The 24,888-nt window shown below is 41.2% G+C and overlaps 1 protein-coding gene across 1 annotated transcript in view; it reads right to left on the reverse strand.

Annotated features, from left to right (window-relative positions):
- ARFGEF1 (ARF guanine nucleotide exchange factor 1) overlaps positions 1–24,888 on the reverse strand; it is a 304,195-nt gene that overhangs the window by 40,105 nt on the left and 239,202 nt on the right. Inside the window, exons 24-30 of the mRNA XM_073631773.1 lie at positions 20,962–21,002; positions 20,715–20,884; positions 16,079–16,230; positions 14,910–15,082; positions 12,959–13,119; positions 9,603–9,733; positions 3,645–3,774 (exon numbers count right to left, since the gene is read on the reverse strand). Of these exons, the coding sequence (XP_073487874.1) occupies positions 3,645–3,774; positions 9,603–9,733; positions 12,959–13,119; positions 14,910–15,082; positions 16,079–16,230; positions 20,715–20,884; positions 20,962–21,002 (958 nt within the window). The remainder of the gene's footprint in view (positions 1–3,644; positions 3,775–9,602; positions 9,734–12,958; positions 13,120–14,909; positions 15,083–16,078; positions 16,231–20,714; positions 20,885–20,961; positions 21,003–24,888) is intronic.

Below are 24,888 nucleotides of genomic sequence, written 5' to 3' on the forward strand. Positions count from 1 at the left end.
GGGAAAAAAAAACAGCCCAAGGTCAGATGTTAAAGGCACATTGGACAATGAATGGATATAAAAATATATTTTATTGATAACAATTCATTGTGCAAATAGAGCAAACAGATAAAGAGTTAAAAACATGTATTAGACAGGAATACATGGTGCAGATGACATATATGCACCGTGTAAACAGTGAGACCCTGTGTGTCAACGCGTTTCACTATTTTGCATTCTGGGGTTGTTGGAAGAAACAGGTCTCACTATCTTGTCAAAAAATCCGCAGAAGATAATCTCCCCGCTGGGAATCAAACATTACCATATATAAATATTCAGATATTTGTGACCAATGGTAAGTGACTTAAAATGTTGCTCCAAGTATGTATTTGTGCAATAATATTCTTCAAAAATAAATAGGGGAAGAGACAAAAAAAAAAAAAGAAAAAACAGGAAAAGGAGGGGGAAGGGGGGTGGCATTGACACAACCATATAGAACTGCCTGTAAATCATAGTACCAATGGTATATGTAAGCAGTAAACAACAGCCTAACCTGCAGTTAGCAAGTGTCAATAAGGTTGCAGCAAGTCCATTAGGCTTATACAGCCATCATGGTTAGTGCTGCGTCCAGTATTCCCCTCAGAAGCACTTCCACCACTTACCACTGGTCACAAATATCTGATTATTATATATGGTGATGCTTGATGCCCAGCGGGGAGATTATCTTCTGCAGATTTTTTGACAAGATAGTGAGACCTGTTTCTTGGAACAACCCCAGAATGTGTCCTGATGAAGCAAAATAGCGAAATGCGTTGACGCACAGGGACTCACTGTTTACACGGTGCATATATGTCATCTGCACCACATATTTCTGTCTAATGTGTAATACAAGTTTTTAACTCTTTATCTTTTTGCACAATGAATTTTTGGCAATAAAATCTATTTTTATATCCATTTATCATCCAATGTGCCTTTAAAGTCCGACCTTGGGCTGTTTTTTGCCCCGTTTTTTTTCTAGTTGGAGTTCAAGAAGGAATCTATTTTTCCCCTTCTGGAACAAATTGGACTCTGCTTTATAGGGATTTTTTTTGCATTCCTCTGAATCAACTGGTATATGGTGGTTTTCTATTTATTCGCTTTATTTTTTTTCTTTTGGTTGAACTAGATGGACTATGTCACAGATACACTAAAACAAGGTATGCAAATATTGTATTCCTTACAATATTCAAAATAAAAAAAATCATACTGTTGAACTAAATTGAATGTGAGAGGATAACCCTGATGTCGCTGGAATGCAGACAAGTTTACAGATTACAACAGTTTACTCTAATTTTAAATAATTCATTAGCCTGTGAACAGGAAAACACTATGGTGTATTGAAAATCAGAGATAACGACTTTATACCACTGTTCAGGTACATATTTCTGGCAGAAGTGACAATGAGGACACACGAGTGTCTGCACTGAAGGCTTTTCTCAGGTGAGTGACAATTTCTATAGAAGGTAAACAAAAGACTAAGTGAAAAGTAGGATATGATTTGCTAGTGAAATCCTGCTGAAATAAAAAATACAGCCCATTTACACTGCTTCCTACATACTTCACACTGGGAGATCAGCTAAGCTGCAGTCCAGTGTCTGACTCCCTGTCATACCCTTTGCTATACCACAAGATAGAACACAGTTGACAAGATATTTTTTTACGCTGGATTAGATCTGCCCAGCTATTATATGCTGAGGTTGAATGGCCAATACAGGAAAACAAATTCACGCCATTAAAGTTGCTGGTGAATGCTGCATTTAGACAGATAAATGTTTCCTGCCATTTACACACGCCTTAATAAAATATTAAAGTGGTTTTAAAAGCCTTCAAGTTTTTTTTTACCTTAATTCATTCTATGCATTTAGTTACAGTCGTTGTAAACCTCAGACATGAAATATGAACAAAGCATATCCCTCTATAGCGTGTACTTGTCTCAATCCAGAGCACCGAATATAATTTCTGTCCACTGTCCAATTCCCCTGCTTTAAGCACGAGTCTTCTCATGAATTTTACTGACACCAAGAGAAAAATGGTGACAGGGGAGGGAGCTTCAGCAGATTGACAGCCTCAGCTCTGTTCCTGTGTGCTGTGTGAAGGGGGGTGTGTCCCTTCCCTCCAATCAGCTCTCAGAGCTCCCTCACTGATGTAACTTTAGCTCTCTGCCCCCTTCTTTTCAGAGCTGAGAGATCCCTGTGTACATTTTGCACTTTTAATAGGTGTGGGGAAAGACAGCCATAGATAAACAGGTAAAACTTATTTAGGAGAATTTGTTTCATCTCTGTGTATCATTGGAGGCCAGTCACTATACTGGGTATATGTAAGGGTTTACAACCACTTTAAAAATACCCTCTGTGCTAGAGAACAACCCTCCCCCTCCCCCAAAGCCACCTCTTATACTTACCTGAGCCTATTCTTGATCCAGCACTGTGCTTGAGAGCAGCAGCTCTCTCCCTCTTCTTTGGGCAGATTGATAGCAACAACGCTGTTGGTTCCCACAGCTGTCAATCAAATTCTGTGAGAAGAAAGCAGGGGACAGGGCTGAGACACACTGTCTGTATGGGGAGTGAGCCCGCACGAGTGTGCCCATAAAGATCTATGGTGGGCAAATAGCGAAGAGTAGTAGCCATGAGAGCTGGCTGGGGACCCCAGAAAAGGAACATTGGGGTTTTTCTGTGCAAAACCATTGCACAGAGCAGGTACGTATGACATGTTTTAATTTAAAAAAAATTCAAGTTTTACAATCTCTTTAACAGAGAACGTGGCAAGCTAACAATGTATAGCTGTAAAACATTTACATGAATGAGATTTAAATTATGGCTGAAGTATTAAAACATTTCCAACAGCTTTATTTTTTCCTGGGTGCTGTGTATTTCCCATCAGGAATGCTTTGCCGATTACAGAGTTCTAGCTTCAACTAAGCAGGGGGCATGACATACCTCTACAGAAAGACCATGACCATCACATAAAGTGCTTACTTTTTTGATGAATGGTAAACACATTTACACTTCTTTCAAATAAAGTTCAACACGCTTGAAGAAAATGCACTTTGTGTGTGTTTTTTTGGAATTACACAGGCTAATTAGTAATTAAAGACCGTACAACAGTAAACAATAGACCATACCTGGAGCAGCATAAATGATGCTATAGAACGATCTGGTTTATTACAAGTAAAAAAGTGGAAAGGAGTCAGTTTTACCCGTGAATCATCAACTCAAAGAAGAACAGAAAACGAACAAGAAGGAGTGGTCTAGGATAGCTCATTGACAATCAATAATGACTAACGAATTACAAAATCATCATTTATTAGATACATTGTATAAAAAGTTTCCCAATAGATGGGTATAACACAAAATGTATCACATATACTATGGTTTTTATACTTTGTTTATAATAAATTATGATTTTAAAATTCATTAGTCATTATTGATTATCTTGCTGTTTTTCTTTACACCCCCACTGGCTTCTAGTTTACACCAGGATACAAGAGGATGGGTACTGGTACTTGCAACACATATCTCACTATGAACCATGTCATCACAGAACCTCCCTGCCCTTACTATACACACAATGTAGAGAGCGATGCAATTGGGACTGTTTCATTAGATAGACACGGCAACTTGTCTCACCTCAGTCTGCTGCTCCGGAAGTTTCATGTTATCAAAGATTCTGAAGACGATTCGGAACAAGTCTTGCCACCAATGCTTCTCAAATGTATGTCCGTAAGTCTTCATCACCTCAAACATCACGGTCAGACCCCTATCAGTAAAAAGAAAACACTGCCATCTCCAAAAACATGAATAAATACACAAATACATTTTATTCATTCTTAAAATATCCCTGTCATTTAGCAGAAAATCTGTCAAGCATATCATTAAGAGAGGTAGATGATGCCCTTGGTTCATTCAGCAAAATTTTAGTGTACTTTGGAAGTATTTAAAGTGGTTCTAAAGCCTTAATGTTTTCTACCTTAATGTAGAGCTGCACGATTCTGCCCAAAATGAGAATCACGATTTTTTGCTTAGAATGAAAAGATCACGATTCTCGCGACGTAAAATCTTTCACATTATACAAAAAAAATTGGGCTAACGTTACTGTTTTTTTTTTTTTAATTCATTAAAGTAATTTTTTCCAAAAAAATTGCATTTGAAAGACCGCTGCGCAAATACAGTGTGACATAAAATATTGCAACAACCACCATTTTATTCTCTAGGGTCTCTACTAAAAAAAAATAAAAATTATATATATATATATAATGTTTGGGGGTTCTAAGTAATTTTCTATAAAAAAAAAGAAAAAGAAAAAGATTTTAACTTGAACCAACAAATGTCAGAAAAAGGTTTAGCGTTTAAGTGGTTAAACTTTCCTCATTTACACGCAAAGTCTATTCCATTGACAAACTGCTAAAAGTTTATACTTAAGTTCCACTGCTAAAGAATGTTGTGATTCTTGGCAGACTGCCCGTTTTTTTCTTCCATTTTTTTGATGGCTTTGGCTTCAGAAGAGCAGAGAGAATTCTTTGCATATTAAGAATCGTGAAACGCTTGTCAATATCGCAACGGGGAAAAAAATCACGATAACGATTGACGATTAATCCTGCAGCTCTACCTTAATGCATTGCTATTATAGTAAAAAAAAAAACAAAAAAAGTTCTAGGCCAGAGGATCCCCTCAGCCCCCCTTATACTTACCTGAGCCTGATCTCGATCCAGCATTGCGCACAAGAGCAGCTGCTCTCCTGGCTCTCTACCTCCTCACTGGGAAACTGATGGCAGTGGGAGCCATTGGCTTCTGTTGCCGTCAATCAAATCCTGTGATGAGGGAGGGGAGGGGCCAAGACACGCTGCCTGTCTCTATAGATGCAGACAAGGTGGCTTGGGAGCAAGCCTGGTGGGCACTCACTCAAAAGAAGGAGCCTGGAGCTCCAGCAGGGGACCCAAGAATAAGAGGATCGGGGCTGCTCTGTGCAGTAGCATTGCACAGAGCAGTTAGTATGACATGTTCATTATTTTAATTGAAATAAAATGTAACTCTCTTGCTCCCCACCGCGGGGACCCACCCTCCCCCCTTTCTTCCTCTTTTCTCCTTTCCCCCTATTCTTTACTCCTCCCTTCTCAACTAATCTCTGCCCCTAGCTCTTCTTTAACCTCCCTTTCAAAAATGTTTTCAGCCTCTGTTATATTCTTATTGTTTTGTTTTTCTCTGATTTACTAGCATACTTATTTTATTTATAAGATGCTAAACTTTTTGTTATGTTTATTCATGATGCATTATCTACACTGTTAAACTGTGAAATTGCTATGATTATCAATAAAACCCTTTGTAAAAGAAATAAAATGTAACTTTACTATAATTTTAAGATCTATTAGATCACCATGTTACTCTAAAAGCAAGGCTGTTGGCTTGAGTTGATGGCACCAGTTTGATATGCTTTGGGATCATTCATAATTCGCTGACAGGTACACTTGAGCTGGGTTAGCCTTCTTACAGCCTGCATTTCACATAATAAAATGGGTTTTGTATTTCCATAGACATATATGTGAATGCAAAACCTGCCAAAAGCCTACAAAAACCCATCAACACAGGCTCAAAGGAGATATGATCTAATGTTTCCTGAATAATAGTTCTTCAAACATCCTTTTGCACTTCCTTTTCTCTACAGTTCTCTTGCTTAATTTGGCCACAAATGTTCAGAGGTGGTCAAAAAAGGGAAGCAATTAAGGAAAAACGTTTGTAAGCTCTGGAGACAGTCTCTTTAGGCCTAGGCATGAGCCAACAAGTGACAATATGGTAAATACAGGTGTGTATGAATGTAAGATGGAGCAGTCCTAGCTGTTTGCTGATTTAGCTCTTTGAGCATCAATCCTGGGGAACGCACTTGGCTATTACAGCAAGCAAAGGGGAAAGCAGTTGAACAGCATGTGATGATCCATTCCGTTGCACGTGGCAAAATGCGTATAAAGTGTACACCCTAGGAATACTGCTCAAAGGGTTCAATAAACACTGAAAGTATTGGGTGGAACAACAGCTCATGCTCTTAGCACTACGAACAGCAAGTGGAAGTCAAAATCAATTGTCTCTGACATTTATTTTAGAAAAGAAGAAAGGTATCACAGAGGGTGGGAAAGAAACACTTTGTGTATGAACAGAAAGCACTACCAACTCCAGGCAACCTTTGAAAACTATCGGCAACATTGCACAAAAAATGGTATTGGTGAAAATATATCCAGGTAATTTGGCATTAACAGTTTTTTTTAGCTATATTTGCTGGGTAGAATGGCTACATAGGAGGTATTTAAAAAGATAATTTCACCTCTGGGAACATGTTACAATGTTGCAGCCATTGCCCAATCTCTGCACCCCCTGTGACAGCAGTAGGGGGAGAAGTTCCCTGTACTAGCTGTCACTTTTTGAAATCAGCTCCGCCATGCGGCCGCATCATCCATTCACACAGCTCTGTGTATGAATGAACTACAAGCCCCGACATCATTTGAGGCTGTCGGCTTGTAGCTCTCAACAAACTACCACAGCGCTGTGGAAGTTCACTGATTCTTCCTGTCAATGTATCTGCTTGCCCGTGTGGGATGAATGAGAACAAAGATACACAGAATGATCTGCATGAGACCTGCATGGCACCAGCAATCTGCTGATCGCTGGTGCGAAGCTTTCCAGGCACCTTAAAAAGAAAAAAAAAAAAATAGTAAATGCACATTTTTTTTACCTGCAATAAATGTGCATTTATTTATTTTTTTTTTAAAAGTGAACTTACCCTTTAAGCTGGGTACATCGATTGAAAGTCATTGGTTCGGCAGGTGTGTACAGCTCCTTGTCAGACAGCTTCTGCCAAACAAGCATGCTGCAAAACCAGCATCTGATCAGAGCAATTGGCTGATCAGTGCGTTCTGGTGGGGGGCAATCCCCCTGTCAGAACACAATAGCTCGGTGGGGAGATCACCGCACTAACATCGAATGTGTTAGCACGGCGATCTAAGTTTTTTTCTTCATTCAGCCCGCCGGGCTGAATTAAAAATAAAACAAAAAAAACGTAGTGTGTGTGTTCCCAGCATTAGATATGAGGAGTTAGAATTAACTGACCTCCAGGCATCTGGCTATCAGGCTGGATGGATAGTTAACATACATGTGGACTTTTTTCTTAAAGTGAATGTAAACTAACAATGAACCTCTCTTATTTGTGATCCTTTAAAATATTTTGTTATATCTGATCAAAAAGTGTTAAAAAAAAAATCCAAAAAAAAAAAAAAACCTGTGGATCATGTAAAAAAACAAAGCTGTCATGTGCGCAGATCCTGTGATAAATCGGGAGTCTAATTAGCCCTCTTAGTTCTTATCTTGGATTAAAGAATAATTAATGTCTAGACTGTAGAGATAGTAGAGTGGCAGGGTCTGAGAAGTTTAGTAAAAGACATTCTGGGTGGGGATTTACTAAAACTGAAGAACAAGTCGCATGACGTATGGAAATCAAGGTTTCTCTATGGGAGCAGTCTTAACTGGTCCGACACAAGTTGGTCCCGACTTTGAAAAAGGTTCCTGCACTACTTTGGTCCAACTTTGAGCCTATTTCAGCCCATTGAATATCATTGAAGTCGGATCAAAGTCGGATCATCGTCTTAACTGATCCGACTTTGGCATTAGACTTGTGCTCTGAGGACCTTGAAGGGGAACTCCACGCCAAATAAAAAAAAAAAAAAAAAAAGAAAAGAACGGCATGGGGTTCCCCCTCCAAGAGCATACCAGGCCCTTCGGTCTGTTATGGATTCTAAGGGGAACCCCCATGCAGGGGCATGATGGGCGGTGACATCATAAGGGGCAGGCCTCTGGATGATGTCACCCAGTGGCCCCGCCCCATGCCAATATAAGTAGTGGCACATGGCGGACCCAGAATTTTAGCGGGAGAGAGCGTCGAGTCAACATCGGAGGAAGAACAGAGGGAGAGGAGACCCGGCAGAGGCAGAAGACAGCAGACAGAGGCAGAAGAACCGGAGAGGGCTAGAAGACATCAGCGGAGAGGAGAACCAGCAGAGGAAGACAGAGAAGAGCCGGAGAGGGGAGAAAAAAATCGGAAGACACGCCGGAGCGGATTTAATAAATTATTTTGTCAAAAACCTGTGTACTGTTTTTATTTTTGACACTTTTTTTTAGGTGAATGGGTAGGGATACAATGTACCTCATACTCATTCACATAGGGTGGGGGGCTGGGATCTGGGGGCCCTCTTGTTAAAGGGGGCTTCCAGATTCTAATAAGCCCGCAGACCCCGACCACCACCAGTCAGGGTTGTCGGGAAGAGGCCCTTGTCCTCATCAACATGGGGACAAGGTGCTTTGGGGTGGGGGGCGCAGGGCGTGGGGGTTCCCCTTAAAATCCATACCAGACTGAAGAACACGGTATGCTCTTGGAGGGGGAACCCCATGCCTGGTATTGTCGGGATTAAAGTCAGATCCCCGTTCATTGAAGTCGGATGGATGTTGGACTTCAAGTCGCAAGGCAAAGTCGAATCCACAGTCGTACGACTGTTGTGTCGTACAAGTGTGAAGCTGGCTTAAGTTCACATCGGCGGCTACTGCCGGCAATGGCACCGCACCGATTCCCAAAAGTAGTCTGGATCCTGTACTACTTTTGGCGACTTCGGGGCGTTTTGAATAGACATCTGTGCATAAACCCGCACAGATGTCTGTCAAATCGCCCCTGAAGTCAGACCGCATTGCTGGTTTGAAATCGTGCAAGTTTATTCGGAACTCGCACAATTTCTAACCTGCATTCAGTGTGAACCTAGGCTAAAACCTGGAAGCTGATTGGTTTCTCTGCAAAGCAGCACCAGATTTTGCATGATCCAGTTTTAGTAAATTCCCCTCACTGGGTAAGACTGATACCACTCAGTCCACAAAAATGCAGTGTGTTGCCAGTCCACAACAGAACTTAGGTACCAAAAGGACTTTTAGCAGATCAACGGGTATTTTCAGTGCTTGTAGGGTCTTAATTAAGATTCCACATGAGGTAATGTACATGTATTTCAGAGATGTACCGCCTGTTTTTTTTTTTCTTGCCCTTACATATGCTTTAAGGCAAAGTACAATGTGTAAAGTGTGGCACCTCATAGCAATCAATGTTAATGAATCTTAATTATCTAACAAATCGCAATGTGCATGGCCTTATTATACTGCCTGTATTGCCCTACATTGGCCAATCTGCCCTTTTTGCTGTGCAGGTTTTGATCAGACTGGCTGCTAAGGGATAATACAAAGAATTCTTAATGTAGGACCCTTTGATATGAGCTGCATGACTCAATTCTATTCATATTTAAATTGTGCATATTCTGCTCAAATAGGTAGTATATAAAAAGCCTATTTAGACCGATTGTATAAGGAAAGTGAAAAGGCAGTAGTTCCTTGCAAATAATAATTCCACTTTTGCCAATGACATGAACAGAAACTTGACGGGTTCCTAAGATATAATGTACCTTGCATCAATACAAATGTCCAAATGAGAAAAAATGCTAAACATGTTAGACGAAATACACAAATGCAATACTATAAATACCTTAAAACTGAAATACAAATACTGATTGTTACCTGGTTCTTACATCTAATTTGCATCTGTTGATGATGCAGGACAATTCAAACAGAATGGGGAACCATCCTCTCACCCAGACACGGTCCTCAGGAGCTACATTCATATCATCGCTTGTATACTCCTTGAATGCCTGCAAAAAACACATATATTCTTCTATCAGATAAAAGCAGATCTGCAAAAATTCATAATGTGCACTCACTAAAGAGTAATCTTATGAACTACAGCTTTTTCTAATGCTTTGTGAACAAATAAGCAACACAAGGGCTGAAATACTTTGCGTGTTCTAAGAAAATGATGCTGTAGGTTCACTCTAGCATTTACTGCAATTAGTCATGTGGTATCTGTTGAAGGTTGGTCCTGACTTTCAGCAGAGATCATGGGATCACAAACCTTAGATTATGAGAGCAGATTCTTCTCTAAGAAAGGCAAATGTTTTAGGCCCCTTTCACACTTGTGCGACATGAAAGTTGCACGATTTTAGTGCTACTTTAAGCAATGCCTGTGTAATCTTAGGTCTATGGACCTCAAATCGCATCAAAGTCGGATCAAAGTAGTGCAGGGACTACTTTGAGGTCACACAGATATGAATGGTACTCATTGGAAATCATGGGGTACGACTTGTCATGTGTCTTTGCAGTCCCAAGTCACAGGACAAGTCACACAAGTGTGAAAGGGGCCTAAGGCACTCTTTCGTTCTCGATCCAGCCAAGCAAGAATAAGAATTGTTTAAAGGCCAAGTTCACTTCTAGGAAAATGTTGCATGTTCACTGTTCGGAACATGTTCCTAAGCATTACATCCCCTCACGTCCTGAGTCCCCCTGTGACAGTGGGTTAATTCACAGATGTTTGTGAATGAATTAAAGAAGAAGTACAGCCAAAGCTCATTTGATTATACTTCTCCTATGGATCACAGGAGTGCAGTTGATTTTGCGCTCCTGTAACCCGTTTTTAGCAGAGAGCGGGCTGAATTACGCTCTCTGTTGACGTCACAGAAGTCGGTCCAGGCTCCGCGTCATCACAATCACGGAGCCGGGATCCACCAGATCCCTGGACCAACACCCAGCTTAGCCTGTCAGCGAGCCGCCGAAAGCCTGAACTGAGCGCCCCCGCCCTTCCACAGCCCAGCACTCCAATGAGCGAGGAGGGAGCAGAGCAGAGAGCTGTGACTGACAGTCTGCAGCTCTCTGCTCACGGAGCTGTGAGAACCGAGCGATCGCAGTGTTTGATCGTTCGGTTCTCAGTGTAGAGGCGCCAGGGGACAGATGTAGCATTGGACCGATGCTGTATCCACCTAGGTAAGCATGAATCTTAAAAAAAATAAAAACCCATACTTCTCTTTTAACTACGAGTCCCGCCTGGCCCTGTGGAAGATGGACTTTTAGTTTTCAAATGGACAAGTCCTTTTATATTTTTTTTCAGCTTTCTAACTGAAAGCCTGTACAGAGGATATGGGCAGCAAGCTGGAGGGAGAGATGCAGGAGTCTAACACTGAACCCGCAATCCAAAATAAATAAATGCACATTTTTTTTCCCCTGCAAAATCACGTGTTTATTTATCCATTTATAATGATCTTAGCCTTAAGAGCATCTATGTCTTCCTTCACATAATGCCCCCTGTGTTGCACTTACATCATACAAAAAGAAGAACTTTTATCCCCTTCTGTTTTGGCATTGTCCTCCTACAAAAACCCCATATTTGTTATTCTCACGCATGTGGCATGTCTGCGCATGTGGGGAAAATCCCCTGCATGTGAGCAGATGCACTTCAAGGCTCTGCCAGGGCCCAAAAGCCAGGCAGAGCCCTACAACACATCTGCATATGTGCAGACAAGTCAAGCTTTGATACTTGTATATCAGCCTCGACTTTAAACGTTGGGGGGGGGGGGGGGGGGCAAACCTCATTCTTGCAAAGGCACTGCAGAACAAAAACTCTATTTAATTAAATAAAAACTAATAATAATATTCAAATATGAGAGAGGGAGGGGGGAAATGCAGGGGAAGTTAATGTTGTCCTTGTTTTGCTTTGCTGCTGTTAATCTACCAGTGATTAACAATAGCAAAATTAATTTCTAACTCCTTCCCGCAGTGCGTACGCACATATGCGGCCTCGGCTTTAAGGGGTTATGCCGGGATGATGCCTGCAGCTGTAGGCATCATCCCGGTATCTTTTTTTGAGAGCGAGTGGTCAGCTTTTCAGGGATAACAACTGATGTGGCTAAAATCCGCTCAGCTGTTATACCGGAGGAGCGAGAGGGGACTCCCCCCTCCCGCCGCTCTTCCCAGGTCTCCCGTCCCACCGTGAGACCAGAGACACGATCCGGCACTTCCGCCAGCTAGAGTAGGACTGGAATGAAGCTGGAAACTGCTTAGATCCAGTCTTCTTTCTGTAAACACGGAAATGACGTTACAACATCACTTCCGGTTTACTTGGCTGCCAATGGCGCCATTTAAAAAAAAAAAATTACAGTATTTAGAATCGCCATTTTTTGCGATCTGAATACTTTGAAGTGCAAAAGGAGGGATTTGGGGTCTTTTAGACCTCCGATCCCTCCATAAAGAGTACCTGTCACCACTTATTACTGTTACAAGGGATGTTTACATTCCTTGTGACAGCAATAAAAAGTGATCTTTTTTTTTTTTAAAGTAACATTGTAAAAAAAAAAAAAATAAAAGAAATAAGAAAAGAAAAAAAAAATACATTTTTTAAAGCGCCCCCGTGCAGCAAAGACAACGCACACATAAGTCACGCCCGCATATGTAAACTGTGTTCAAATCACACATGTGAAGTATCGCCGCGATCGTCAGAGCGAGAGCAATAATTCTAGCACTAGACCTACTCTGTAACTCTAACCTGGTAACCGATATTTTTTTTAAAGCGCCGCCTATGGAGATTTTTTAGGTACCGTAGTTTGTTGACATTCCACGAGTGTGCGCAATTTCAAAGCATGACATGTTAGCTATTTACTCGGCGTAACATCATCTTTCACATTATACAAAAAAAATTGGGCTAACTTTATGGTTTTGTTTTTTCTTTAATTCCTGAAAGTGTATTTTTTTACTAAAAAATTCCATTTGAAAGACTGCTGCACTAATACAGTGTGACATAAAATATTGCAACGATCGCCATTTTATTCTTTAGATTCTCTGCTAAAAAAATATAATGTTTGGGCGTTCTAAGTAATTTTCTAGCAAAAAATACGGATTTTAACTTGCAAGCAACAAATGTCAGAAATAGGCTTAGTCATGAAAGGGATAATGATGGTGCAATTTTGAATAATTTTGACTGCAGGTTGAAAGCAGCTGTTATGATGGAAGCCCATTGATGTAATGAAACATGACAAATTACGAAACTATACCTGAGGCCGGTCAGACACATATTTTGCACAATGGCGTATGAGACGTATGGCTTCCATGCTGGTGTCTGGGAATGCTGCATTACAGGCAAATTCAGACAAACATTTCACTGCATCCTGAAAAGAATCAATGGTGGCCGGAAAGTGCTTCTCAAAAACCAGTGCTGTAACAAAGAACAGAGCGACAGGATGCAATTATTTCTTACAACTGAATTTCAACATAACATATTGGTTATCAAGTCTATTTTAGTAATGCCGCGTACACACGAGCGGAATTTCCAACAGAAAGAGTCCGATGGGAGCTTTTCATCGTATATTCCGACCGTGTGTATGCCCCATCAGACTTTTTCTGTCGAAAATTCAGACGGACTTAGATAATGTTTTCGTCTGTATGCTGTTCCGACACACCAAAAACGACACATGCTCTGAAGCAAGTACGAGACGGAAGCTATTGGCTACTGGCTATTAAAACTTCCATTTTCTAGTCCCGTTGTACGTCACCGCATTCTGGACGGTTGGAATTTGGTGTGACCGTGTGTATGCAAGACAGCTTGAGCGGAATTCCATCGGAACTCAGTAGTAAAAACCTTCAGCGTTTATTCCGACGGCAAAACCGGTCGTGTGTACAGGGCATAAGACATGTATAAAATATGCCACAAATGCCCTTAAAAAAATAACAAAAAGGCAGCCAAATTATTTTGCCAGTTCTTCCACTTTCTCCCTTAATCTCTCAATAGGCTACTGCCTATTGAACTTCCGTTTTCTAGTCCCATCGTACCTGTTGTACGTCACCGTGTTCTGGACGGTCGGAATTTGGTGTGACCGTGTGTATGCAAGACAGCTTGAGCGGAATTCCGTCAGAACTCCGTCGTAAAAACCTTCAGAGTTTATTCCAACGGCAAAACTGGTCGTGTGTACAGGGCATAAGACATGTATCAAAATATGCCACAAATGCCCTTAAAAAATAAACAGTCATCCAAATAATTTTGCCAGTTCTTCCACTTTCTCCCTTAATCTCTCAATAGGGGGACTTTCCTTCACTTCTTGTCCTGTAGATGCAACAGGAAGTGCAAGTACATCTTTCCAGGGTGAGGGCTATCCTATCTTAGACAGTTATCACAGGAACAAGTGTTCTCCTTGAAAGATTTTAACTCTAATCCTGCTCTGATGGCAACTCAAAATGTATTTACCCTCACTTTCATTCCTGGTGACACTGGTGTGAATCTTCCCAGTGGTGATACAGACAGCAATAAAAAAAAACTTGACTGTGCGTATAATTCCTCACTAGTCTAACTAATTATTAAAAAAAAAAAAAAAGGAAGCTTTGCCTTTAGTTAAACTTAATCTTCTTCCTCTACATAGCTATTATCGTGGTGCCATTTTTTTCCATTTATATCTAGCTTTAGTTTTTTCATTTATTATATTCCTTCATAGTTTTAGTGACACATTTAAAAAAAATATGCAACGTTGGGAAAAAGCACCTTTATTTTATTGGTAAATAACTTTGCCACGCTATGTATTAGAATTGCTGTTTGTAATAGAATTGTCATTATAAATGGGATAAATTATAGAAAAGTTTGTATAAAAAATGTTTTGGTCCATTGAACGTCTTTTACAATACAAACTGGCAAGAATTTTCTCCAATGAACACAGAGTTTAAAAAAAAACAAAAAACTCTATTGAAAGCAATAGATTTTCTCATGTTCATGCATTTTTTACTAAGCTGAAAAATGCCATGCCACGGTCTTCACCCATGTGTGACCACCTTATGATTTAGCTTTGGTTTTACAGTTTTGATAAAAAGACTAATTAGAAAATGACTAAAGGCTTAATTGTCTGATGACAATTTCTTGTAGCTCAGAACCTAAGAATTTCCTATAATTTTAACGTGTTAGGAATATTCTAAGCAGCACATGCACAACTAGCTCAGTGCATGTGTCATACAAATACTCACTGACTATGTGCCCAGTGGTCTGAAATGCCAGCTCCACTATGCTCTCATCCTGGTCGGAGGCAGCCAAGTGAAAAACTGAGAATATGTTCTTCCAGCCTGAGCGAATGTTAGCAGCTTGGGAGTTTACCATTTGTGCAATGCAGCGGACGACCATATCCCTGATGGTGGGAGACCTTTTTACAAACAAAGCACAAGCATTACATGAGGAAGGTGACACGGTCACAGCTTTGTGAAACACAGTTACAGTATGTGCCATCACACATTTCCAGAAAGTTATCAAATGCTACCTAAACTAATATAACTACTTTCACAATACTATATTTACCCCAATGTCCAATACTTAATTGTGTCGTCCTCCTCCACTTTCTTGAACCCATGGGCTTAACCTACCCATCTATGGCCTACCCACCCCCTAACTCCCCCCCCCCCCCCCATTCCCTGGTTTGCATTGCTAGTTTAACCTTAAACTGGTCCTAAGGCCTCAAGGTTTTTTACCTAAAGGCATTCTATGTATTAAGGTTAAAAAAAATGAACTTCTGTACTGAAGGAGGCCCCCCCCCCCCCCCTATTCTTACCTGAGCCCGATCCGAACCAGCAATGTGCACAAAAGCAGTGGCTCTTGCTGCTGCCTCCCACCTCAATGGGCAAATTGATAGCACCGGCAGCCATTGGCTCCCACTGCTGCCATTCAAATGTCGTGACGAGGGGGGTGGGGGGGTGGGTCTGAGTCCCCCGGTCTTTGTCCATAGACAAAGAATGGGCAGCTCGGGAGCCAGCATGCACGTGTGCACTTAGGAAAAGTGGCTTTCCTTGGGGGCACTCACCGAAGAGGAGGAGCCAGGAGTGCCAGCAGGGAACTCCAGAAAAGGAGAATCGGGGCTGCTCTGTGCAAAACCATTGCACAGAGCAGGTACGTATGGCATGTTTATTTTGGTTAAAAACAAAACAAAGAGTACATATACCAATGTACATCATCTACCTAATACACAGTCTGTTTGCGATACATCACTCCTTTTTATACCTAAGGTGTAACGGTACTCATATGTACCTCCAGCTGCACACAAACCACCAATGTAACCTACCTTTATACCTTAATGAAAATTAAAAAAAATATTGACAAAGTCTACCTATACACACACATTATATACACAGAGTACAGTTTCACCTACCTGTTTCTCTTCATGATGTGTTCAAATGGCCTTAAGAAATCTTTTTGGAAGCGGAAATTTGCAAGCTCCCCTTTTTCTAAAAATTTCATAGACAGCTGTCTCAAAGAATCTACTGCAAAGATTGCAACATCTTCATTAGGGTTGCAACCAACCTAGGAAGAAAACATAGCACAGACTTTATTAAAAGGCAGTTCAATACTAAGTTTCTATCAGTGCAAAAATTAGAATTGGTGACAAAAAAATAATTATTACTTATTATTACTCACAAAAAAAAGCACTTCAGCAGTGCAGGCTAAGCATGCAATGAACAACGAGATACTCGCGGGATGATGTCACCACTGCAACTCCTCCCCCTATGTGCGTTACATCAAATGGGTGTGACTTGAGCACCAGCACTTTCAATCTGTTGTGCACTATTCGGTGAAGTCTTCAATTTGGAAGAAACTGAAGACTTTTTTAATCACTTTGGACTTTTACGTTAATCACTTTATATGCAATTTAATTGATACAACTTTGTGTGTTGATAGCACAGCACCGTCCTATATATACATATTTGATCAGTACTAGCAGCAATCAGGTGGAGGTGTAATGTTGCATCTAACTGTTATTTTGCACTGAAATTGTATATTTGTACATTGTATTTTTTGCACCTTTTTTTGCAGGTTGAATCAAGTTCAGTAATAATTTTATTATTTGCACATTTATTTGATTGGCAGCACAGCACTGTTTCGGTAATTAGTTCAATCCTATAGCTTCTTGTTTTCATATTCTAAAACTACCAGTAATGTATATGTTATACAGTATCTCACAAAAGTGAGTACACCCCCCACATTTTTGTAAATATTTTATTATATCTTTTCATGTGACAACACTGAAGAAATGACACTTTGCTACAATGTAAAGTAGTGAGTGTACAGCTTGTATAACAGTGTAAATTTGCTGTCCCCTTAAAATAACTCAGCACACAGCCATTAATGTCTAAACGGATGGAAACAAAAGTGAGTACACCCCTAAGTGAAAACGTCCAAATTGGGACCAAAGTGTCAATATTTTGTGTGGCCACCATTATTTTCCAGCACCCCCTTAACCCTTATGGGCATGGTGTTCACTGGAACTTCACAGGTTGCCACTGGAGTCCTCTTCCACTCCTCCATGACGACATCACGGAGCTGGTGAATGTTAGAGACCTTGCGCTCCTCCTCCTTCCATTTGAGGATGCCCCACAGATGCTCAATAGGGTTTAGGTCTGGTGACATGCTTGGTCAGTCCATCACCTTTACCCTCAGCTTCTTTAGCAAGGCAGTGGTCTTCTTGGAGGTGTGTTTGGGGTAATTATATTGGATTACTGCCCTGCAGCCCAGTCTATAAAGGGAGGGTATTATGCTCTGCTTCAGTATGTCACAGTACATGTTGGCATTCATGGTTCCTTCAATGAACTGTAGCTCCCCAGTGCCGGCAGCACTCATGCAGCACCAGACCATGACACTACCACCACCATGCTTAACTGTAGTCAAGACACACTTGTCTTTGTACTCCTCAACTGGTTGCCACCACACACGCTTGACACCATCTGAACCCAATAAGTTTATCTTGGTCTCATCAGACCACAGGACATGGTTCCAGTAATCCATGTCCTTAGTCTGCATGTCTTCAGCAAACTGTTTGCGGGCTTTCTTGTGCATCATCTTTGGAAGAGGCTTCCTTCTGGGACGACAGCCATGCAGATCAATTTGATGCAGTGCGCGGCGTACGGTCTGAGCACTGACAGGCTGACCCCCCTCCCCTTTAACCTCTGCAACAATGCTGGCAGCAATAATACATCTATTTCCCAAGGACAACCTCTGGATATGGCACAGAACACGTGCACACAACCTCTTTGGTTGTGCATGGCGAGGCCTGTTCTCAGTGGAACCTGTCCTGTTAAACCGCTGTATGGTCTTGGCCACCGTGCTGCAGCTCAGTTTCAGGATCTCGGCAATCTTCTTATAACCTAGGCCATCTTTATGTAGTGCAACAATTCTTTTTTTCAGATCCTCAAAGAGTTCTTTGCCATGAGGTGCCATGTTGAACTTCCGGTGACCAGTATGAGAGAGAGAGCGATAACACCAAATTTAACACACCTGCTCTCCATTCACACCTGAGACCTTGTAACACTAACGAGTCACATGACACAGAGAAGGGGAAAATGGCTATTTGGGCCCAATTTGGACATTTTCACTTAGGGGTGTACTCACTTTTGTTGCCAGCGGTTTAGACATTATTGGCTGTGTGTTGAGTTATTTTGAGGGGACAGCAAATTTTCACTGTTATACAAACTGTACACTCACTACTTTACATTGTAGCAAAGTGTAATTTCTTCAGTGTTGTCACATGAAAATAAATAAAATATTTACAAAAATGTGAGAGGTGTACTCACTTTTGTGAGATACTGTATATACATTATCTATACCCAATTATTTCAAATTCAATTTGTTAAAACTATGTGCATCCTTTAAAGATATTCAGAGCTTCTTCTTTCATTGAATAAATACTTGGTGACCCTGTCAGTTTGGCCCACGCTTTTACTGTCCCCAGCTGCCCCCTTAAGCTGCAAAGGCAGCGGCTGGCATTGTACACATGCCGTGATGCTTTGCTTTGGAATTATACTCTGTTGCTTTCGGCAAAACGCAACCCATTCAAGTGAATAGGGCCACTCTGCAATATTCCCACAACCACGTGCAAAGCACATGGTTGCGGCGCACTAGCGTGGGGTTAACACAGGCGATAAATAGGCGATATAAAATCTCCTCATCGCCTGTCAAATGTGGTAAACAGAGCCCTGGATAGCCATACAAATCTGCCTGGTTCTACCCTTCCCTACTCTATCCAAACCTAAGAAAAAAGTTTTAGGATTTACACTTTAAGACTGGTTCTATTGTGGGAGAACAAAACAGTGGGTAGCTATTGAACAGCAATTAATAGAGCTTCCTCTGGTCTCTCTTCCATGGATCAAACCTAAATCTCGTCCATTTAGACAAACACTTCCACCTTTGACACAGTCTCTATTGAAAGTCTGGGATCGGACTGTTCATAGGTGGGGTGTCTCTTCAGTACCAGGGCCACTTACCCCAATAATGGGCAATCCAGAATTTGTACCTGGCTTGTTGTCAGATAGGTTTTTAAGATGGACACTGCTGACTCCTTCCCTGATTACACAAGCTCTGACATCAAAAGGACTTCAGGCACGGAACACGATAATGACTACTGATAGCAATTATGTGGGTCAGTGGTTTCACTATCTTCAGCGTCAACATTATTATAGACAACAACGACTTTACTTCATAGGGAATTAACGCCATTTCAATCTCTTTGTTTGGGGCCTATAGGATGTTCTAGCACTATTTCAAAGATATATGACATACTTCTGTAACACGCTCTTCCTTTAAGCCCGTACTATAACAAGACTGGGAGAGTGAATTGGGCCATCCAATTTCCATAGAAGATTGTAAAAAAGCTTTTTGGTTAACTTTCAAATCTAGTTCTTCGTCTTACATACAAGAAAATAACTATAAAATACTAACCAGATGGTACAGATGCCCGGCGAGGCTACATAGAATCTCCCAGATTTATCCTGAGGAGTGTTGGCGTTGCGGGAGAGATGTAGGTACAATGATCCATATATGGTGGACATGCCCACAGATAATAGATTTCTGGGAGAGTGTATTTCAAATTTGCTCCTATATAACTTGCATACCTTACCAGAAATCTCCTGAAATCGCTTTGTTATCTATATATCCGGGCTCTATGCGAGAGGTCACAAATGGATTGTTCCCCTACTTAATCTCTGCTGCGCGAATAATCATACCCAGACATTGGAATACAAGAGTCACTCCCACTAATAAAGAGTGGGTTGCTGAACTTAATCAACTAAAGAGAATGGAGGAAATAACAGCAAGTATACAGGGAAATTATTATAAGTTTAGGAAAGTGTGGTCCCCTTGGATAGAATCTTTGAGCTCAGACATACTGAGACTCGGAGTTAGGGTTTACGAGTGAGACTCGGAGTAGGTGTGGTTGGGTATGGCCTGGCTGTTATGTTACGTTGTGTCGCGGTTGATGGTCGAGAGGGGGCTTTCCAGAGGTTTGTGTAGGTCTTGTTCATGTCAGTATATTTGGTGTTTTTTTTTTTTCTTCTCTGTCCTTTTTCTGCTTTTTGTTTCCTGTTTTTTTTTTTTCTTCTCTTCTCTGTCCTTATGGGACAGACATCTGCCCACAAGGATCATTTGACAGCACAACATAGGCATTTTTACCTAATCTTCCATAATGATAAAGTATATGGTTTTGGCTATTTTTATTAGCCTTAATGAATTGTTATAGAGGGAAATTTGGAACTATGTACTAACAATTATAACATAATAGGATTATGTGAATTTACTTTGTATGGCTGTGAGTGGAACTTGTGTAAATATAAAATGTTTAATAAAAATGTGATCAAAAAAAAAAAAAAAAAAAAAATCTGGTATTCTCATTGAGTAAGCACCCTCCTCACCGAACTCAGATACATGACAAAATGGCAAACATAGAAACAGTTGTATAGAATACAAAAGACCTGCTAGGTATGTAAGCTGTTACAATCGGTGTGGAAAGCCAAGCATACCTTATTAAAATGATCTCCGATAACCTCCCATATCCTGGACCACTGAAGTCGGATACGACCCATGTTGTAATAAGAGATCTCTACTATTTTCTGTAAGCTAAACATTCGTGGGTGTGTTGGAGACACCAACTCGTCCATTGAGACGGCACACAGCCAACGTACAAAATCCACTGCAAGCACAGAATGGAATGAGATCCATAGTAAAATGCAGACAGAAAAAACAAAAATATAAATAAACTTGTCTTACCTATAGCATTTCCATCCAGCCTTGTGGATCCAGTAAATATCCTAAAAAATTACAAAAAATTTTTTTTTTCAAAATGTTAAATTATAAAACTTATTTCAAAATGTAAATCCAAGTACATGCTTATAATGGAATGGCATGTAAGCTATGAAGTTTGACACAATCCCTAAGAAAATAGCTAAGGCACCAATAATATCTACCTGTTCCCGAAGGTAAGACAAAACAGTTACATATGCCCAGCTTTTTGCCTGTCCAAAAAGGCCACATGCATTGCATCTATTCTGCCATCATTGTGAACACAGCATCACCATGGGCATGCCCATGTACTCTTCAATATGGTGTTCCGAATGGGCCAATGCAGAGGATCCTCTGCTCTGCCACTGCAGATATACATACTGTGCATGCCATCTAATGTGGCTCCTGGCTACTGAGAGTCATGAGACCCACTGGCAATCTGCTAATTTGCCCATCATGCGAGAGTGATGGTGGAGATAGCTGTCCTCCTTACTTATCTTTTATAATAACTATGGGAAATGCAAATAAAACTGCAGAAGGTGCCAGACTAAGTGCAGCAATATAAAACAGCATTATAAAAGACCACACTCATCTGTTTCCGGTTATGCTGGCCGTGACATCTCATCTTGTGTCTCTATGGGTTCAAGCGTGGTTCCTGGGACTTTCTGGTTCTTTTTACAGCAGCAGACCATCCAGCTGGGGTTTACGACAGTGCTCCTATCCTTTACTGAGTGGGAGGACACTCAAGCAGTCTACTTAGAGATGGAGATATACCTATTTTATGCCAGGAACCAGTGAGCTGCCAATTGTCTTTTTATAATAAAGCAATTTTTTACTACTGCACTTAGTCTGGCGGCCTCTGCTGTTTTATTTGGATTCCTTTAGAGATTACTTCAGTCTCATGAGGTGAAGCCACTGGCGTGTACATACAGAGAGTTTATGACTTTTTAGGACTACTAATTAGTTACTACATGTGAATTAGCTGTATTGTTTGGTACACTGTATACCTACTGTTTATGGGGTGCTGCTCCAATACTGCACCATTCATTTGTCTTTACTATGGGAAATGTAAACAACAAACAACAATCTTTTTAATTTGCTCCAATTAAGTCTATTAAAAATACAACTGAAAGTGTTTTGTTCTATAAAAGCAAACACCCTGCTAGAAATCCAGTGGGATTGCAAGTTCCACTATTATTAGCTAGAACTATTGTCAGCCCTTCAGCTCCCTGCTATGTTATGAAGATGAGGATAGGGAGAGATGTTCTGTGCCTCCAACATGTTTCCTGTCCCGGGGGGAGCAAAGCTGCACCTCCATACATACAGTTTAGAGAGTGAGCGTCTTCTCCCTGGAACAGGACGTGTGCTACTGGCGAGACCACCAGCTCGGAATTCGGGGGAAAAAAAAAAATTAACGATAGTAAAAAGAGTCACTGCATCCAAGGACTGGCGTAGCAGCAATATATTAGAGTTTTACTCTTGGGTTTAGATACACTTTAAGCATGGTTTACTCAACCACAGCCAGCCAGTCTGGATTTCTCACCAACAGACAGAAAGAGTCGTGTTGTGTTAGGACGTTGGTCCGTACACTATGTGTTCTCTACCCTTTCACTGACATGCTTCAAAATGTTCCTGCTGCAACTACCCAACCATGCTGAAAATGTAATTTAATGAAAGATTAATCTGTCCTAAATATTACAGTAAAAGCTGTAATAAGTCTGCATACTTTAGGATGTAATGAAGCATTGTTAAAAAGAATTATGCCTAACTAATGAGAACAGTTCATTTACAGCAATTTAGAAAATGCAGAGATGTAAATTGGGTGCAAATCACTGGCACTCTTACACGCGTCTTCTAAACTGCACAGTGAAGCAGCTGGCTACCTACAGCATGGGTAGGCAACCAATAACTAATGACCATCTCTAGGCTCACCCAAAGGGTTGTATACAGTGAGGAAAAAAAAAGTATTTGATCCTCTGTCAATTTTGTACGTTTGCCCACTGACAAAGAAATGATCAGTGTATAATTTAATGGTAGGTTTATTTTATTTTAACAGTGAGAGACAGAACAACAACAAAATTATCCAGAAAAACGCATTTCAAAAAAGTTATAAATTGATTTGCATTTTAATGAGTGAAATAAGTATTTGATCCTCTATCAATCAGCAAGATTTCTGGCTCCCAGGTGTCTTCTACACAGGTAACGAGCTGAGATTAGGAACACTCTCTTTAAGGGAGTGCTCCTAATCTTAGCTTGTTACCTGTAAAAAAAAAAGACACCTGACCACAGAAGCAATCAGATTCCAATCTCTCCACCATGGCCAAGACCAAAGAGCTGTCCAAGGATGTCAAGGACAACATTGTAGACCTACACAAGGCTGGAATGGGCTACAAGACCATCGCAAAGCAGCTTGGTGAGTGGGTGACAACAGTTGGTGCGACTATTTGCATATGGAAGAAACAGAATATAACTGTCAGTCTCCCTCGGTCTGGGGCTCCATGCAAGATCTCACCTCGTGGAGTTTCAACGATCATAAGAACAGTAAGGAGTCAGTCCAGATCTACATGGGAGAATCTTGTCAATGATCTCAAGGCAGCTGGGACCAAAGTCACCAAGAAAACAACTGGTAACACACTACGCCGCGAAGGACTGAAATCCTGCAGCGCCGCGCAAGACCACCCCCCCGCTCAAGGAAGCACTTGTGCAGGCCCGTTTGACGATTGCCCATGAACATCTGAATTATTCAGAGGAGAACTGGGTGAAAGTTCTGTGGTCAGATGAGAACAAAATAGAGCTCTTTGGCATGAACTCAACTCGCCATGTTTGGAGAGGAGGAATGCCGCCTATGACCCCAAGAACACCACCCCCACCATCAAACATGGAGGTGGAAACATCATGCTTTGGGGGTGTATTTCTGCTAAGGGGGGACAGGACAACTTCATCGCATCAAAGGGATGATAAACGTCAAATCTTGGGTGAGAACCTCCTTTCCTTAGCCAGGGCATTGAAAATAGGTCGTGGATGGATATTCCAGCATGACAATGACCCAAAACACACGGCCAAGGCAACAAAGGAGCGGCTCAAGAAGAAGCACATAAAAAGAGAAGTATGTTTTTTGTTTTTTTTTCCCCTTTTATACTTACCTAGCTGGATGCAGCATGGGACCGATGCTGCATCTGTCCCCCGGGGTCTCTACACTGAGAACCGAGCACCACCGATGGCTCGGTTCTCACAGATCCCTGAGAAGTAAGCTGCTGATTGTCAATCAGCAGCTCTCCTCTCTGCTCCTCTACGCTCACTGGAGCACTGAGCTGTGGAGGGGCAGGGATCGGCCGTCTCAGTCTCTCAACGGCTCTCTGAGAGGCTGAGACAGGCATCAGTCCAGGCACTTGGCAGATCCAGACTTCATTGTCGCGATGACACGGTGCCTGGACCGATTCCAGTGACGTCAGCAGAGAGCGGATTTCAGACCGCTCTCTGCTGAAAACGGGTCACAGGAGTGCAAACAGGTTGCACTCCTGTGACCCTTAGGAAAAGCCCAGCCAAACAAGCTCAGGCTGGTGGCCAAATACAGGAAACGTCTGACCTCTGTGATTGCCAACAAAGGTTTTGCCACCAAGTGCCAAGTCAAGTTTTGCTAAGGGGTTAAATACTTATTTCACTCATTAAAATGCAAATGTTTTTTGAAATGCCTTTTTCTGGATTTTTTGGTTGTTATTCTGTCTGTCACTGTTAAAAAAAAAAAAACCTACCATTAAAATGATAGACTGATCATTTGTTGTCAGTGGGCAAACGTCCAAAATCAGCAGGGGATCAAATACTCTTTTCCCTTACTGTATTACAATTCTTACTTTCTCCAAGGTCAAAAAGATAAATGCACAGCTGAAACACATATTTACGAAGAACTTAGCGCTT

The sequence above is a fragment of the Aquarana catesbeiana genome, linkage group LG05 (genome assembly GCF_042186555.1).
Source record: "Aquarana catesbeiana isolate 2022-GZ linkage group LG05, ASM4218655v1, whole genome shotgun sequence".
Classification (NCBI taxonomy): Eukaryota; Metazoa; Chordata; class Amphibia; order Anura; family Ranidae; genus Aquarana; species Aquarana catesbeiana.